This window comes from Anser cygnoides, chromosome 1 (genome assembly GCF_040182565.1).
Source record: "Anser cygnoides isolate HZ-2024a breed goose chromosome 1, Taihu_goose_T2T_genome, whole genome shotgun sequence".
NCBI lineage: Eukaryota > Metazoa > Chordata > Aves > Anseriformes > Anatidae > Anser > Anser cygnoides.
Window position 1 is genome coordinate 167,246,463 of NC_089873.1, and position 17,876 is coordinate 167,264,338.

Here is a 17,876-nt window from a genome sequence, read left to right on the forward strand (position 1 = left end):
GAGTCAGAAGGTGGGAGGATACGTGGCATAGGAGGGAAGGAGAATTAAGTTTCATTTCTGAATTCTATAGCTTCAGTCTCTGAAGGTAACAAGTCTGGGCCGGGAGTCCTGTAGACCTACCTGATGGCTCAGCTGTGGTGACTTCAGCACCAGAAGAGCCTCAACAGTGCTGCCCCCACCCTCAGTGACAGAACTGAAGGCGACAGCTCTCCCTCTACTCCAGCATGGCTGCGAGTGGGGTGTGTGAGGGGGGAGGCAGATGTTGCGGAGGGGTGGATGAAGTTTTGCCTAGCACTGGAAGTTAGATTTCCCCTGTGAGATTTCATAACCTCATTCTTCTCATGCCAGCTCTGATGCTTGTGACATTACATGATATATTGGCTAATTACAACTAATTAATTTTAGTTCCTTCTAACACAAGGTCAAGGTTCTTTTATGATTTGAATCAAATCACTGTGTACTCACACTGTGTACTCCCCTCTTTGGCTGCAGCGTGCCATTAATTCACCTTAAGGCCAGTGAAACTGTTTGCTTCCGCTATACAGTCATAACCTCTGCAGCAGTGCTGCTCATTCGGCAGGGGCTATAAACAAAAAAGTGACTTGTTCGCTTGCAGATGATTATGCTGCTGCAGTTGTGCTTTTGTGTATAAGTACCCCTGTGACCACAGGAAAGGGAACACTGGCATTCTGGAAAGGGGGAACGAGCTGCCAGGCTGCTCTAGGCGCAGCCAGGAAAACTTCAAGGACGCCGCAGCTGACACAGCACCACTACTGCAAGCAGTAGTTCAGGTGTGCATCAAAACAGACGCTTTAACAGACCTGCGTTAGAAAACTACCACACAAATCCAAGGGAGCCATCTGTATTGCGTTTACAATGCAGGTGATGGAGGCAAAGTGGCAACAAGATACCACCCAGGCCTTCTTACCATAAATTCACTGCCCCTTCCCACCCCGCTTCACAAACCCACCAACGGTTCTTTGGTCCCAGTTGTACAGAGCAAGGAAATGCAGACGTAGTGATCTAAGGCACAGCTGAGGGAGCCCGGCGCTCGCCTTTCTCAGCCCCAGCACACAGACAGCTGGATTGGTCAGACCAGAAGGTCCCTGCACTGCTTGTGTCTCGCAGCCACTGGCGGCCAGGTGCTTTCTAGGTGGCAACAGCCTGAGAGCAGGACAGGCAGGTTGCCTCCACTTCAACCTCTGGCGCTGTGGTTTAACCACGAGCTGGAGCCGCGTCAGCTCACCCTTGGCCAGCTGCTGTCCATGGCTGCAAAGAAGCCGGCCAAGTCAGAGATGCTGAAGCATTCGTGGACTTTGGCAGCTTGTAAGGAAAAAAAGGCATATTCTTCACGTGGCTGTAAAACAGCTTTTACAGTTAGCAGTGAGACATACAGCACTTTAACACCATTGCAGGAGCACTCCACAATCCTTCAGCATATTCTGGCAAAAGGACAAATCTGGTTCTTCCGTAAGCAATTACACACCGACAGAAGTTTTGCTGCCAACAGGTAAAGGAACCTCTTCGTAGATTATTTTGAGATACGGGAACTTCATAGGTAAAAACCAGTACTCCAAGTTGTAAAAGAGGTAAAACTCACGATTCAAGATGACACGATCGATTATTTTTAAGAGATCCACAAAAAACTCTCTGACTGTCTTATGAGGTTTGAATGGATAGTAAAAGTCTCTTATAGCTGCTGCCAGTGTCTTGTTTCCTTGAGGGCCAAAAATAGAGGTTTCATTTCCCAAATAGATAGGTTCTCCACTGAACAGAATTATGCTGGTATAGTTTGTTTGTATCTTATTAAACACAGCTCCCAGGTCAGCCAGCTTCTGGTATGTTCTCAGTATAAATTTAGAGCATTCGTAAGAGTCAAACCATACTATGGATTTTTTGTCAGGGCTTGCTTGAACTGTCCAGGTCTCGTAGTAAATGCCAGTCTCGTTGTCATACTTTACCCATTTTGCCATTTCATTAAACATGGCTCCTGTAAGAGATGAAAGTAAGCATTACAGAGACCAGGTAACAAACACAAAGATGTAACTAATATTTAAATAAAACAACTTACGTGCAAGTTATTCAAACTTTACTTCCTTTTAATGCCCCATTTCCTGCTACTGTGCCAGAACATTCAAACTTCTGAGGATCGTGACACTCCTCATTTTATTTTATCCTATCTACAGCAGATGTTGACAGTATTCAGCAGTGCAACAGGTGTTTCTGCCCTTCCTATAACTTTAACCAAATCTGCAACTCAGAGCAGGGTTTTTCATACCTCTCCACAGAAGATGCCTAAGTAACCTCTGACTGAGACACTTCTGTTTCAGCAGCTCCTCAGCCATCAATGTCAAACTAAGCCAACAGATGTCAGTGGAATGTGAAGACCAGGAAAATTAAATACCTAGAGGATTTTTTTTTTTTTAATACAAGTTTGGAGTGTTCTGGTGACGGGCAATTTCACAACTGAAATGAGGAAGACATCTCTAACTCAGTTCATCTCTCTGAAAGATTCCTACGGGTGGATGCATCTGTCAGAACAGACCTGGAACACGGGACTCATCTTCCTTTTTCCCCCATACTCCTAGCGATGCATTTCAGCCTAGCCCTTACCCCTCTCTTTCCTCAATCACTGCACTGGGTACAACTGAACAAGGGTGCTGCACGCCACACGTAATCCCCCGAACAAGCTGCGAAGGTCAGATTTCTGAGTCTGCTCGTCATTAGAGGGTGAACACATCTCACGCTTATCCCAAGGTAAGGCACGCGTGCAGGCAAGTACTACAGAGCAGCTCTGCACACTGTCCTCCTGGGCTGCCCCCATTATAACGTGCTCTTCACTGCACACTTAAAGAGCTTTGGGGCTTCACAGAGAGCATGATAATAATTCTGTTTAATGAAAGTGTTGGATAATTTCTTTTTTAATTGCCCACTACTCACTTTAATAAAGCAGCAAGTCATTAAAATCTGTGTCAAGAACTGTAGTTACTGTACACTGTAGATGGGCTTGCAGCTCCCTTTATCTTCTCTAATTCCTACCAGATTAGCTCCCTAGTGAGTATTCTGCAATGTACGTCACTGAACAGGATTTGTCTCTCCTAACAAGACCAAGACGGACTTAACATCGTTAACCAAACAAAAATATTACAGGTTTATGCACGGCTCCACAACAACCTGTTGGATAATGTCTAGACAGTCAAAAACTCAGGCTCTGGGTATTCCTGCCCTAACTTCACAAAAGAAACACACTGGTAAGTAACACTAACCTGGCCTACAATGTTTGAAAGGAAATGAAAACGATTCCTTGTGTTCTCTGACACTGCTGACAAAGAGTTCAATAGGATCTTGCAAGGGTAAAAAGGGTCCAGGTGTTTCATGTGTTAAAGTCCTCTCCCACAAGATGGGATGCTTTTCGCCTGCTTCCTGAAGGAAGCGAGTTTAGCTCATGATGCTGTCCATCTGTGCTTGCATCCACTCGCTCTCTTCCATGGAAACGTTCAGATTTCCTAGTCAAATTCAGACAATTTAAAATGCAAAACTGCCATCTTCCTAAAAGTTTTGTGGAAACAGGAAGCAAGAGAGACTTGCAGGACAGTAATAACGCCTCTACAAGGCACCGGTGTGGTCTCACCTTTCTCAGGCATTGAATAATCCACACAGACAAGAGTATTACACATTCCGAAACTGTTTGAAATATTTAGCTTAGGATTCATACAAAAGAATCCGACCATATCTTCAGTCACGAGATACAAACTCAGAGGAAAGCAGCTCCACTTATTTCATTGCTTAAAGAACTACCGAGAATTTCTTATCTGCAACAGCGAGAGAACCTAGGGACCGAGTCCAGCAAGCAGCTGAAGGCAGAAGTGGGCGAAGATAAAGCACCACGTTGTGTTAGCTGTAGCAATTCCACACTCCGGTGTGCCTTGTACCACTTATTACACTAATTTGAGAGAGTAAACTGTTTTGTTTGTGCAGAACTACAGCTCTCAAGTCCTCAGGGAGCTTTGCTCACAAGTCACTGCATTACTATAGTAATCAACCAGATTTATTCCAATGACCTTTTTATTTTAGGATTTTCATTTTTCAGTATGTATCAGGAAGTTATTGTGGTGATCATCCACAAATTTAGAGGTATAAAACTGGTTTTGTTTGATGACATATGACAGAGAAACCTATTGCTAGGGACATTTGTACAGTTTTTATGACACAAAATGTAGGAGATGGAAATTGAGATGAATATTTTTGACAGTTATGTGTATTTCTAAATATGCCTTCCTTAATTGTTTGCTTGGTAACGCACACATTTTCACCACTTATTCCTGTCTCAGCAGTCATCTGCCACTTCACAATAGGAGGCCTTTGTTTTGAGGACAGCATGTGAAGGGACTCCATAATTGTTCTCTACAAGCTGTTTTGCTATTTTTATAGTCAAGAGACTCAAGTGTTTTTACACAGCTACACCAAATGACACCCATTAAACAACTCTTCAGTGTGCATTGTTCGAAAGGCAGCAGCCTTTGAATATCATTATCTATATTAAAAAGAAGTGCAGAGATTTCAGTTGGAAATTAGTAGCATCAGCCACTGACATTGCAAATAACCTACAAAACATAAATGAAAAGATACTGCTTAGTGTGGAAATGAGGCGACATTTCTTCTCAGAAAGAGCAGTCAGGCACTGGAACAGGTTGCCCAGGGAGGTGGTGGTGTCACCGTCCCTGGGGGTGTTCAAGGAAAGGTGGGATGTGGTGCTTAGGGACATGGGTTAGTGGGTGACATTGGTGGTAGGGGGATGGTTGGACCAGATGATCTTGGAGGGCTTCTCCAACCCCAATGATTCTATGCTTTACATAAAGACAAGGTTGACTGTATTTTATGATATTAGCACCATCCAGAGCATCTGAAGTATACCTGATATTGTGGTCACAAGAACCAAAGTTCCATTTTCCTTCCAGTGTGCATCATCTATTCCTTCATAAAAGCAAGCAGCTCCCTGGTTACACCAGAATGGTGCATCCATTCCAGGCCGGAGATGTGGAAATGTGCAGTTCCCAAGCTGAAAGAGCTCATACCACTCCATTGTGTAGTTTTTGCCAGTTAAAGCACTCTTGAAGCCCACAGCATCATGCATAATTTTCTGGAAAATTAAAAAAAAAAAAAATGGGGGGGGAGAACACAGGGAAAAAAATAAAATAAATAAACACAAACTTTAACATAAAGAAAAATGATCCTATAATACTGACATCAGCTTGACCTGCACCCGATCAGACACCTGGGAGCTGCTGAGCAGCAGGGTGAGAAAAGGGAAAGTAGTTCCTGCATCATCTTAGTTTTCAGTAGTGTCGATGCACAACACACTAGATTGTATCGTGCACGTACTGTTAACTTGGGAGTCACACTGTCTCAGTGCCTTTTTATTTACCCACCATATATTCTGTTATCTGGCGGCACATACTCAGCAGGAGTTCATCATCAAAGCTCACATTTGTTTTTGAATGCTTAACTCACAAGGGTATCAAAGAAATATAGAGCAGAACTAAATTACCAAAAAGCACTGAAAGCCACAAAAGGAATGAGATAAATATTTATTTTAGAAGCTGTACAGTAAATGTACAAATTCAGTCTTAGTTTAACAACTAAGATGATGATATTTGAAGCTATTTCCATTTTTGACTCTGTGTGCTTGGTTTTGATGTTGCTATTTCATGTTCATTAATATTACTTTAGTCATTAGGGATCGTGCTCTGAAGCTTATTTATACTACTGTTACAGCTATAAATATTGTTAAAGTTGAGATTCTTTCATATTTGTATGACTCCACAAATAGACTTAGGTTCAACACTAATCATAATACCCACAAAAGAACCATAAAAGCAACTAACTCCCTATGATCTGCCATTCTGACCAGCTAGTTTTCCATCCCGACAGATATCTATGTTCATGCAAACTTAACCCAAGTTTGTTGCAACAGAAGTTAGCACACTAAGCAGACATTTCATCTGACATAAGGAGCCAAATGAGGGTGTTTTCTAGAAGCAGTGCTAGTGCAAAAAAAAAAAAAGAAACCCAAAACGTAATGACGTGTTTATATGAAATATTCCCAACATGCAGGTCTGTGGTGGAACACCTTCAAACCCATCAAGAGTGCTGGTCATGCTTCTTTAGCCAAGATAAATTCTGCAACTTTTGTTTGGAACTTGCTGCTCTTCAGGTATCTTTCCTAGTTTGTGCGCGCCAATGATCTTCCATGCAAGATTATCCCAATCTTACAGCTCTTGCTCTTGACACCTGCTGTTCAATTCAGGTGAATTTGCTGCTGTAGCTTTGCTAAACAGAAACATCACCTTACCAGATGTCCAAGTAGATCCCCATATTTGAATTCCCATACTGGAGCCTGTAATCGATACACTTCAATGATGTCTTCTTCTTTCATAACCGGAACAGCAGAGCCAGTGGGACAGAAAGTGTAACGAGCCTGGCAGTAAGGGTCAGTTTTTGGACGGTAATCAAAGCGCCTGCATTGAGAAAGAGAAGCACACAGGATGATAAGCACAGCTTCAGGGCTGGAGTAACTGCTTTGCCACTTCCCGAGAGCCTGAGTCGGAGAGGTCGGGTGTGCAGCACCTGCCACAGGCAGACTCTGTGATCCAGATGCTGCAACACCTGAAGTGCACAAGTTCACAGGACTGCTGAGGCGTGCATCTGCAGAAACAGGACTTAAGGCCACAGAGAATGCAAATGCAAGTCATGTTGTACACAGTGCTGGTGGCTAAGAAGTGGAAATCGTGTGGATTACAAAGGGTGACTTATATTCGCAGAATCAAAGAGATATAAATGCTGATTAGAGGATGGTTTGAGACATATCTGCCTCTAAAACATTCTCCTAAGCTTGTCTAAACAGGGATTGACCAGTTTGCTCTGGTAATCTATTTTATAGTAATAGCTCCCCCGATGGAGCCATTGTTACTCTAGAATATTCACAATATAAGAAAGAAATGTCATTCCTCTATGCTAATTTAGACAGAGGTCTAAGAACTTAGGTCCACTTCTTCCATTCATTGTTCCCATTAAGCCTCAAAAACTGAAGACTGAATCCACTTATCACACCATACACAGAGAGGGAAACAAAACAACAACAAAAAAAGACAACAAAACCCCCACAACCCTCTGGCAAGTCTTCCTTTCCCAATCTCCTTCCAACTCATTCACTTTATCTCATTTAAAGTAAGGCTCCTACATTCGTGTTAACAAGGTAGATTGGCATACACAGCCCGTTCGGAGCACACTCTGTGATTTCAGCACATCCTGGCACTTGTGTCCGGTGCTACTGAATGAGACAGATCCCCCAGTTAAGCGATGACTCAATGACACTGGACTTTCTGAGCCAACTAAGGTCACTTGCTCTGTCTAGACACTGGATTTTCCCTGTGGACTTCTCCATGCTTGCTGCTGTATTTCGACATTTCTAATTGTATTTTGTCCATGCTGGAAAGAAAAAAAAAAAGGAGAGAGAAAAAGAGTATGGCTGGAACAAGAACACAGAGCCAGAAAACAAAGACTTATGCCATCTATACATTTAAGCCCTGTTTCTAAATTACAAGCCTTATATTTTCATTTTCCCCTCCCGTTGCACACCGCTTGTGACAACAAGAGAACAAGGAAGTTCAGAAGCATTTCTGAGTGTCAGTCTCGGACTGACCAACAAGTTTGTACTCTGATTTTGACCATCCTGAGACCAGGTTTTGCAACTACTGAACTTGCTGGAAAATCTGAAAGATTCGTGACCGCAAGATCAATCCCTGAGACATCACTTGATAAAAACATAACTGCTATGAATTAAACAATGAGCTTTCAAAATCTCAGACATTCATTAGGTAGCAGTTAAACTAGGTTATACCACTCTCTACAAACAGCAAACCTCCACAAAATACACGTTAAGTGCAGCCTTTCTCCCGAAGAGGGTCTTTTCCTTAGCATATCCAAAGTCCTGGCTATTCAGTTCAGTAAAATGCAGGAGCACGCTACACGGTCCTCTACTTTCGCCACAGTACCATGCCTTCTCCTGAAGCTAAAGTAGCTACAGAGCAGCGAGCAGGATTTTATTCCATTTCATTTATCATCAACAGGCATACGAAGTGAATTTCGATTAAAGGAAAAAAAAAAAAAAGCCTGATTTCCACATCACAACTTTTTACTAAAATACAAATTAAATGAGTATTTTTAAAGCATTTCTGGGAGCAATAATGCATCTGCTGGAAGGAAAAGCTCAGCTAACAGGTCAAATATGTGGTACCTGTTCCCTTACTTGTGAGCGAACTCTAGCAAACACAGTACTAACAACAAGCCGGGTAAGGATTTTATTAAAAAGGTGATGCTATGTGTAACTTCTAAACTAAAAGAAAACAAAACCACACAACCAGGAATGCCTGATGGGGCTTCCAGCCCTAGCCAGCCCCTAACCTGAGAACGAGACCCCCCAAATGAAAGCAGGATCGGACAGAACCAGACATACTCGCAGGGCTTCCCTAACTTAGCTTTATTAGCACACACAGAGTGAATTCCGGTGAGAGCACCGGGGTGCTGATGCCCCTTGTGGCAGCACGAGGAGCTCAGAGGCACTCATCTCAGGGCACTCCGGCACCACTTCGGATCGGAAGAAAAACGAAAGCAACTGCCGAGCCAGCTCAGTCAGCTGATACCGACTGCAACAAGGCCTTGCAGGGCCAAACCTGAGCCCCTAGCCAGCATTTTTACACCCGCGGGGCGCTCCCTGTCACGGCAGCAGCAGGGTGAGGGGCACAGACCCGCTCAGCCGCCTGCCCCTCGGGGGGGCTCCCCCATTTTGCGGCGTTGCCCCCCCGGTGCCGTCACCTCCCCGCGGGGCTTAGCAAGGGGTCTGCGGCGGCCCCAGCCCTCTTGGGTCGTCCCTCACCTGTAAGGCACCGGCCAGTGCCGCTGCGGGAAGCGCAGTCCCCAGGCGGCCATCGCGAGCACCAGCAGCAGCAGCAGCCCGGGGCAGCGGCCGGCCGCCCTCATGGCGTCGCGGCCTGGCTGCGGGCTCCGCGCCGGGACCGACACCGCCCCTGCGGCGGGGAGCACTGGCAGGGGGCCAGGCCGAGAGGGAGGGACCAAAACAAACGCCGAAAGTTGCGGTGGGGGGTGTTTTAGGTTTTTATTTTTTATTTTTCTCTCTCTTGCTTCGGAAAAGCGCGTGTTGAATCGGCCCTCGCATGTGACACGGTGCTGACAGGCAGTGTTAACTCTTCCCTGCTCGCGTCGGTTCTCTGAGCCCATGAATGGTACAGAGGTGCTAAATTTTCTCTAATTTCCTTTCTAGGTACTAGTCCTGCATGCACCTGTGAAGGAAGCTAAGCTATAGCAGGAAGGAGACAATGCGCAATAGCATATTTTAATGGAAAACTTTAATATCTAGTGGTATGTGACACTAAATATTTGACTTGACTGCATGTGGATGTATTGGGGGAAAAAATAGTTGTGAGGTTATTTTCCCCATTACCAAAGAGATATCCCCATTAACAAAGGGATCTATTTCCCCATTAACAAAGGGATATCCCCATTACTAAGGGATATCTTGGTCAGTCATATCTCTATGACTGACTAAACGAAATGTCAGTTGACTGAATGTGGATTTCTCTGGCTAAGAAATAAGGTCAAGACAGGTTTGAGAGCAGAATCTGTGTGGCAAACATAGCTTTTTTTTCCACATCTCTAGAGTTTAAAACAGGGTATGCCGGCATCAGAGTCCAGGAGGCTGTCTGGTTGTTGGCATCTGCAGTGAAAGCACTGGTTAGTGCTGTTCACTGGGTAAATAAATAACTGCTGTGGACTTTGACTGTGAGGTGCTGGGAGAGATATCACTGCTCAGTTCATGTAAGCTCCTGAAGAGCTATCAGTTCTCTCCTCAGCACTAAGCTAGACTATACTCAACCCACTACATTTGAGGGAAAAAATCCGCATCCTACATAAAAATGCAGAATAGGCTTCTGGATATCTGTTTGGGTAATGCTGGAATTACTTAATGTGTTTAGAAACTTTTAAGATGGCAGAGCTATTAAAGTCTTTTGTCAATATGTCTGTATCTCACTTCATTGTTACTTGATTCTGTGCCGCTAATTTTTAAAATGTATGTAGCTCAGCACCATATATTAATTTCTTGCATATATAGACTTCCATATTTAATTTTAATCTCAGGTATCCTGTGTGTCTGCCTTATAGTGAATCTCTCTTTTTGTGGTTTATAAAATATAATGTGCAATTATTCATTCTTGCTTCCTAGCTTGAATGTTTTATAAGATGCCATCCCTTCTGTCTGTTCAAAAAGGCATGCAGTTGTGTGGGATATAGTAGTAGTTCTGACTTTTAGAGATTCTGATGTGCAACTCTGGGAGTGGTTTCTGAACAAAAAGAAGTAGTTTGTCCCTTCTATGAAACCAGGATGCAAGGAAGCAAAGTGAAGTAATGAAGGTGCCATAGCTGTTCATTAGCCAAACTAGAAATACGGCACGAACCTGTTCTCAGTCATCTGCGCAGCATCTTTGCAGACTGGTAAGTATCCATTCAGGCACTGCTGTGGTTGCTGAAGGTGTTGGACCAAATGACTAAGATGGCAAATCTGTCTGGTATGTATATTTTCATTTTAATAGCCTTTTTGTATCTCACTTCATTGCATCCCATAGGAAACTTTTGCAGCACACTACTGTTTTTTCATGCAAGCTATGTTATGATGTGAACCACGTTTTAAAATAGAAAGTAAATGATTAATGAATTTCTGAATAAATATACTTGAGCTAAAAAGCTCACATGCCAGCAGTATGAGTCAGCAGCTGTCTAGTTAATTATCCAGAAACATGTCAAAGTGCCTTTTGTCAACTCACAGAACTGATCTCCACCTTTGTCCACTAGTAGGCTTTGAGGAAAAAAAAACAAGATTAGCTACAAAGCTGAACTTTTGAAGTTGACTGCATTCCTAATTTTTTCTAATTCCCTGTATTAGTTTTTGGAGCATTGAAAGACAAATGTTTTCCTGAAAAAAGAAGATTCTTTGTGTTTTCCCATTATAAAACAGCATCTTCTCGCCTCTGCATGTGAGAGACACAAGATGGAATGAACAGAGAGAAAAGGGGAAAAGAAACCCTGCTGCTGCAGCCAAAAGTTGTGATTTGGAACAGCTAGTTTAGTTTTCAATGTCATCAGCTGTCGACCTGACCAAGCACCCTAGCGATGCCATGTAGCAGAACTGTGGCACTCTTTCCCACTCCAAATACGTGACTATTTGAAGTCAGATGTCAACTTCAATTGCTTGTGCTAGGTCTGCTAGCTGTAGGGATGTCAGGGAGCAGCATAAGCTGCTTTGCAAGGGAGGACAAGCCAGGAGCAGAGGCGACCATGGTGCAAGCTGGGACGGCGCCTTGAGTGACCATGGTACAGTCCTGGAATTTCTGAATGGGGACAGGCATGTGTTTGTGACTGGATCCAGCAATAGCCCCAGACATAGCAAGGCAGAGTCAAGCTTAGCGTCCAGCCAGGAGATGGGACCACCTATAATATGTGTCCAGGTTCCATGCAGGAGACAAGACTAAAGGCCACCCGCAACATAAGTTCACAGCTTGTTTGTCAGGGCTGCAGGAGACAGAACTGGACAGGCAGATGCACCTACAGCATAGCTCAGGTCACATCTGGATGCCCAGGTCTAAGTTTACATGGAGCCCATGGTCAAAGCAGGTCTGGGTGGAGCCCCCGCTGAGGCTAGCCAGGGTAATTAAGACCTATTACTGCACACAGGGCCCTGACAGCAGCTTCTCCCCCACCAAGGTGTGTTCTCGCAGCTTGAAAAGGTCTGGTCTAAGAGGTGGACCCCTTGTGAAGTGCTTTTATTGCTATTTGCTCTTGTGGCCCAGGCCAGAGATGAATCATCATGGGGCTATTTCAAGGTGATGCAGAGCCAGGGCCAGCACATGTCATGAACTGGGATGAGAACATGGAGCTGAGAGAGAGAGAGGGGTGTGATAAGGTCACAGGGCAGAGACAGCATGAGGAAATTGGAGCTGGACTATGGCACAGGGACATAACATGGTGGATCTGAAGTAGACAGAAACATCACTTCCCAATCAGATCCAAAGCCAATCCAGGAAAAAGGGCTACCTATAATATCAGTGTGATATCCATCAATCATCCATGGATGATCCTTCATCATCCATGAAGCAGGACCAGAAGCGATACTGGAGATGAGGCTACCTACAGTTTAGGTTCACGGTCCATCCAGGAAGACTAGTCAGTAAGTCAGGACAGAAAGAAAAGGAATTCCAACTCTGAAGGTGCTCTGTCGCCTAGCTTAAACATTAATCCTGGCCCTAGCACACAGGAGTTTCAGAATCTACTCTTCACACATGCACTGAAATTAACACTCTTTCCAGATATCAGCGTTTGCCCAGCCTTCACGCGTGAGGAGGACTCCAGCACAGAGGACTTGGCTCCCCGATGCCCAAACCTAGCCAACCCTCCCGCTCCTGCAGCTGAGCCCAGGGAGTCCCGCGTTGAATGCGTGTGTCGAACTGCCCCTCCGCTCTAAACAAAACATGTTTATATTTTGTATTTCTCTGGGTTGGGACCGATCCACTCAAATTGCCCTGGGGGTGTGTGTGCGTGTGTCTGACCCCGACCGCCCCCCGGTGAGGGGCCGGGCCGGGCCGGGCAGGGCGGCGCGGCGGGCGCTACAAGATGTCGGCCGCCGCAGCGCAGGCGCAAGGCGGGGGGGTGCTGTGAGGGTAGGCGGGCTGTGGGAGCCCCTTGGCGGCTCGGCCAGCCACCGACCGAGACCCGGGGCGGTACTGCGGCTGTCATCCGGCCGCCATGGGCAAGCGGGTGGCGCTGGTGCTGGCCGGCTGCGGCGTTTTTGATGGCAGCGAGATTCACGAGGCCTCGGCGGCGCTGGTGCACCTCAGCCGCGGCGGCGCCGAGGTAGGAGCGCGGCGGCCCCATCGCCGCGGCTCGTCCTCATCGCCTCAGGCCGGCCGCGGCGAGGGGTGCCTGGGCACGGGGGCTGGGGGCAACGCAAAGCCATCCCTGGGTCAGGAGCAAGGAGCGAAGGGGAGGCAGCAGCTCTGGAGAGCTAGAAATGAGATGGGGGTCGAACTTGATCCGCTTTCTCAGTGCTTTTGCGGAAGTCAGGCTCTAGCACTCGAGTGGGTTTGCCTGTTTGTTTAGTGGTAGCTGTCTGTAGTATTATTTCGGTAACTCGGATTCCCTAGAAAAGTTTGGAGCCGGTTGCAGTGTCGTGCTTTTTTCCCCGTCTGTGGCTTCGGATGACGGAAGGTGGGCACTCTCAGGGGTCTGATGGTGACACTACACCACCGTGTGAACAAAAAAATAAGCCCCGTATTTAGCACAAAATCATCCTCTCTAACTAACACAGCCGGCATTGAGAAGTCTGCAAAGCAGTCATCAAAACACACCAGCCCCTGTGGTAGACGCTTCCCAAAGCTTTGTTTTTGATTCAGCTTTTACACTCTATACCTAACTGAAACATGTTCTTCCATGTTTTGTTTTCTACTTACAGCTACCAGTCTTAGTAGAGTGAGTAACTATAATATTTGTACTAGAAATGCTTGTAAAGTTTGCATCTTTATCTATTAAACTTTTTTTTTTTTTTTAACATCTGTTTTAGCACTCTGAGACTCTGCTGTCTGTCCATTCAGGCAGCTCGTATAAATTGTGGTGCTGTTTGGCCTTCCAGTTATCTGCAGAGTGAAGGCAGGCCCTGCCAGAATTGGTAATGTTGGCACAAGAATGCACTCCTATCAAAAAGGCTTAAAAACAGCATGGGGAGACTGGCTAGCTTTACCCACCCTCATACATCATCTGTTTTTTTTTTTTTTTTTTTTTTTAGTTATTTAAAGCAATAGATCAGGCCTGTGGAATCCACTTGTCTTGGATGAGAGACTTCAGAAACAAAAACTTCTTTCACTAAATGACTGTCATTGTCACTGATACATAAGAGTTATGTTTACATGCACAAAATTGTTTCATTTCTGTATTCTAGGTGAAGATATTTGCCCCCAATATTGAGCAAAGGGATGTAGTCAACCACCTAAAAGGAAGTCCAACAGATGAGAAGAGGAATGTGTTAGTCGAAAGTGCCAGACTGGCAAGAGGAAACATTCAGGATTTGGCTGAACTGAAAGTCAGTGAATTTGATGCGGTTATTTTCCCTGGTAGGTGCTTTTAAAAGAATAATTTGTGATGATGCAATTGCAAAGAATGGTTTGTCTCTGATGCTTTTATATTTTTAAATTCATTTGTATAATAATACATTATTCTCTTGAAATTGAGAGGTATTTTTTTTTTTCTTATTTTGAGGATGAGAATGTTTTAGCAAGCTCTTGTGAGTTGACAGATCATCTTGGTTTATTTATTATTTTATAGTTCATTAATTTAAAAAGTCAATGTTGTTTTGGTGTTGGAATATACATCAGACTATTCCTTACTTCTAAAAATTGTTAAGATCTAAGTACCTACTTCTGGACAAGAACACAGACTAGAACTGAAAAGTAAGGCCTGAATGTGATGTTGCATGGTAGTGCCTTCATTTTAGGGCCTCTGAAATTGTTGGCAAAATAGCAGGTTGACAACATGCTCAATGTCAGATGTGGCCACATTTTACTTTAATCGTGTATCTGGTCTGCTGCTAATCAAGTTACAGTAAGTATGTTTGTGGATAACTATTTATAGGCCACAAGGTTGCCTTTTAGATAGAGGTAATTGCAATCACTTCAGAGATGAAGAAACTAAAGTGTAATGAGAAAATTGTGACTTGCTCAAGATCACTTTCCAGAATATTCATAACTTTGTTAAATATTGTCTTCACAGCTGTGCCTAAGTATTGACTTTGAAATTGTTGTTCTGTCTTCTGTTGTAAGGCCAGCAGAGGGAGTGTGTGTATAACGCTGGGAAATCCACTTCCAGAGCTTTCGTGAATCGGTGACATCAGGGCTGGTCTGGGAGTAGTGGCTAGCAAATATTTTCCATGTTAATTTCATGCTCTATTATAACCCGAGCTCAGGGGAGTTGCGGTAATAACTGTTACAGGGAAATAAATTATATTAAGTTTGAAAATTAAAACCTTACCTCAGAGATTCCATGTAACAGCAAACAAAAGGGATTGAGTGAAAGCAAAAATATTAAAAATGCAAAACTTCTTGATGTTGTCCCTTGAAATTCTTCTGGAAGATTATTTATTGTAGAAAAGTTAATACTGTTCTTATTATGTATAAAGAATTAAATATAATGGATGTTACACTTAATAACCTTTGATAATTCTGATAGTTCTAAATCCAGCAAATGAGTGTTGCAAAATGTAATCTGTACAATTATATGAAGATTAAATGCAATTAAAGGATTGTTGTAACCAACTTCTAGACAGACAAATTAAGCATTATTTCTAATAGGATATTCTTATCATTCACATGTGGCATGGCTCAGAACATTGTACATTACCAACTCCTTTTTAGGTATTATCTGTTTTGTTTTTATTGTGTTAATCTTTTATGTTTTTTAACTCTAGGTGGAATTTGGGGCGGGGGGCGCTCTTTTGTAGTTAAGTATTGAACTAAAATTTGTGAGCTAAATTACTGTAAAGGGGCAAACCACTGTTTGCATTACTCCTTTGAACTGCACTCTCCTACTTAAGTATTGGTCTTTCCTCTAATCTCCCTCTTGGTTATTGAAGGGGTATGTACCAGGTGGTGCAGCTTTTCCAGTGACTAGCCAAAGAATACAAGGCTTGCAATTTCTCTATTTGTTACTTATTGGAGAAACACTAAGCTTTCTTGCCTCTGTAATGTATGTGGTATAAAAAAATCTGCAGCTGAACTTGTAACATTACAAACCCCTCATGTTTTGTGTGCAGAAAGCTTTCAGTATGGTAATGCAAAAGTCCTATGTATACCATGATTATATTGTAAAAAGGAGAACTTCTCTCAGGTACTGAATTTAATGGCTTTTGGCAGTCTTACATATGAGGTTTTTTTCTTTTTTTTTTCTTTTTTTTCCAGGTGGATTTGGTGTAGCAAAGAACCTGTGTTCCTGGGCTGTAGATGGCAAGAACTGTACTGTCAACGAGCACGTGAACTCCACACTCCAAGCTTTCCACAGAGCTAAAAAGCCCATAGGTTTGTGCTGTATATCGCCAGTCCTGGCAGCTAAAGTCTTTCCTGGTTGTGAAGTCACGGTCGGCCAAGATAAAAACGTAGATGGAAGGTAAGAAGGAAAGGGATGGAGTTCATTTATGTGGGAATTAGGATTAGAAAATGTCCAGTCTTCTGTGCTAAAATCTGAGGTCTCTGGTGTCAGCAACCCTTTGGTAACTGACAGCTTTCTCTTAAAGTTTCACTTGGGTCATACTCGTAGACGTGGTGCTCTTAGGGCAGATGGACTGAATGCATGAGGTCAGGAGACTTCGTATATACTATGGTTGGAACAACTTATCCCTGAATTCAGAAATATATTGGTCTATGATACGCCCTATAATGTCAAAATCCACAGACACATTACAATTAAAGTATGAAAAATATAGGCAACCTTATTTCTTGCCTAAATCATCATTCTGCAAGCCACTGAAGGCAACACAGATTCCTGCACTGGCTTTATTGTGCAGTGTGGATGCCAATGAGTCACTGGATGTAGTGTCCATCAGTCCTGAAAGTGGTAAAACAATTTTTTAAAGAGGATCCTGGTTGTGCCAACAAGCAGGTGACTGAGGGTATCAAATTTTTATCTTTTTGCTACATTTGTGGTAATTGAGTGACAGATTTTAGCTCATACTAAGTGAGATACTGAATTTGCTTACCCAATACCCCTGAAGTCTGTGACTCATGTTTCAAATGTGCAAATGAAGGATAGGTGTCTGCCCAGTTGAGATTTAAAAACTTAGTAATTTGAGTGGCCATTTGAACTGTGTCTGTGGGGTTTTGTCTGCTCACAGAGTTTCAGTGAAATTTTTCTCTTGGTAGTGGACTGGGGCCAATTTAGGGGAAGCATGTGCGAATAGGCCATGGCAGAAATCAGTGCTGCTTCAAGGACTGTCAACTCTTGATAAGATTTCTGAGTGGAATTTCATATCAGCAGTAATAGTGAGCTATTTCCTCCATCCCCCTGTTCCTGCCTTATCCCCAGAAAATTAAATTCACTGCAGAATCCCAGTGGAAGACTTTATATGGAGGTGCTGGAAAAGGTCTAACATGCCTGCAAGTTCAGCTGCCATATCAGAAAATGCTGAGGATTAGTTATTGCTGCACTTGGTATCATCTTATAAACATACTCAAAGCTTGTTAAACAGAATTGTACCTTCAAGCATCATGACTGCATTTCAGAGATACTGGATGAGTTGTTATGGGGATGAACAGACACTGGAAGTCTCTTACTCCCTTGTCATCAACTACAAAGTCACTTAAATATTGTCACTTAATGTTCTTGTTCTCTCACTCAAGTTAACGTTGGCAGAACTATATGGCTGTATCATCCCTTTTTATGTTAATCGCCATATTTTTTATTTACAGATTTCCTGATGCTGAAACAGCATCTGCTATAGCAGAGCTTGGATGTAAGCACATTTGCAAAGATGTAAGTGAATCCCATGTGGATAAAGCCAATAAAATAGTTACTACCTGTGCTTTCATGTGCAAGGCTCCTCTGCACGAAATCTTTGATGGAATTGGAACAATGGTAGAGGAAGTCCTGAAACTTGCCTGAATGAGAGTGTACAGACTTCTGCAAGGAAATCAATTTAGCAAAGCACGAGCATTTAGCTTCTTTTGATGGTATTAATAAAATAATGCAGCTATCAAACTTCACAGTTC

General features: G+C 43.5%; 2 protein-coding genes across 2 annotated transcripts; one reads left to right on the forward strand and one right to left on the reverse strand.

Annotated features, from left to right (window-relative positions):
* Positions 1-846: 846 nt before the first annotated feature.
* CLN5 (CLN5 intracellular trafficking protein) lies at positions 847-9,232 on the reverse strand. The gene is made up of 4 exons (XM_048054430.2): positions 8,936-9,232; positions 6,353-6,518; positions 4,915-5,140; positions 847-1,990 (listed from the first exon to the last, which is right to left on the reverse strand). The coding sequence occupies exons 1-4, from the start codon at positions 9,037-9,039 to the stop codon at positions 1,479-1,481; spliced, it is 1,008 nt and encodes a 335-aa protein (XP_047910387.2). The 5' UTR covers positions 9,040-9,232; the 3' UTR covers positions 847-1,478.
* A 3,504-nt stretch (positions 9,233-12,736) lies between these two features.
* Positions 12,737-17,870, forward strand: LOC106043921 (glutamine amidotransferase-like class 1 domain-containing protein 3, mitochondrial). The gene is made up of 4 exons (XM_048054433.2): positions 12,737-12,981; positions 14,063-14,234; positions 16,074-16,278; positions 17,577-17,870. The coding sequence occupies exons 1-4, from the start codon at positions 12,874-12,876 to the stop codon at positions 17,767-17,769; spliced, it is 678 nt and encodes a 225-aa protein (XP_047910390.1). The 5' UTR covers positions 12,737-12,873; the 3' UTR covers positions 17,770-17,870.
* Positions 17,871-17,876: the final 6 nt, after the last annotated feature.

What these genes read in the sequence shown, in the direction of transcription:
- CLN5 (XM_048054430.2), bottom strand. Translation starts at nt 9,039, where the DNA reads ATGAGGGCGGCCGGCCGCTGCCCCGGGCTGCTGCTGCTGCTGGTGCTC. An exon ending in GGGATCTACTTGGACATCTG is followed by an intron (nt 5,141 to 6,352) that starts GTAAGGTGATGT and finishes TTAATTTTCCAG; the next exon opens with AAAATTATGCATGATGCTGT. An exon ending in TCTTGTGACCACAATATCAG is followed by an intron (nt 1,991 to 4,914) that starts GTATACTTCAGA and finishes CATCTCTTACAG; the next exon opens with GAGCCATGTTTAATGAAATG.
- LOC106043921 (XM_048054433.2), top strand. Translation starts at nt 12,874, where the DNA reads ATGGGCAAGCGGGTGGCGCTGGTGCTGGCCGGCTGCGGCGTTTTTGAT. An exon ending in TCAGCCGCGGCGGCGCCGAG is followed by an intron (nt 12,982 to 14,062) that starts GTAGGAGCGCGG and finishes TCTGTATTCTAG; the next exon opens with GTGAAGATATTTGCCCCCAA. An exon ending in TGATGCGGTTATTTTCCCTG is followed by an intron (nt 14,235 to 16,073) that starts GTAGGTGCTTTT and finishes TTTTTTTTCCAG; the next exon opens with GTGGATTTGGTGTAGCAAAG.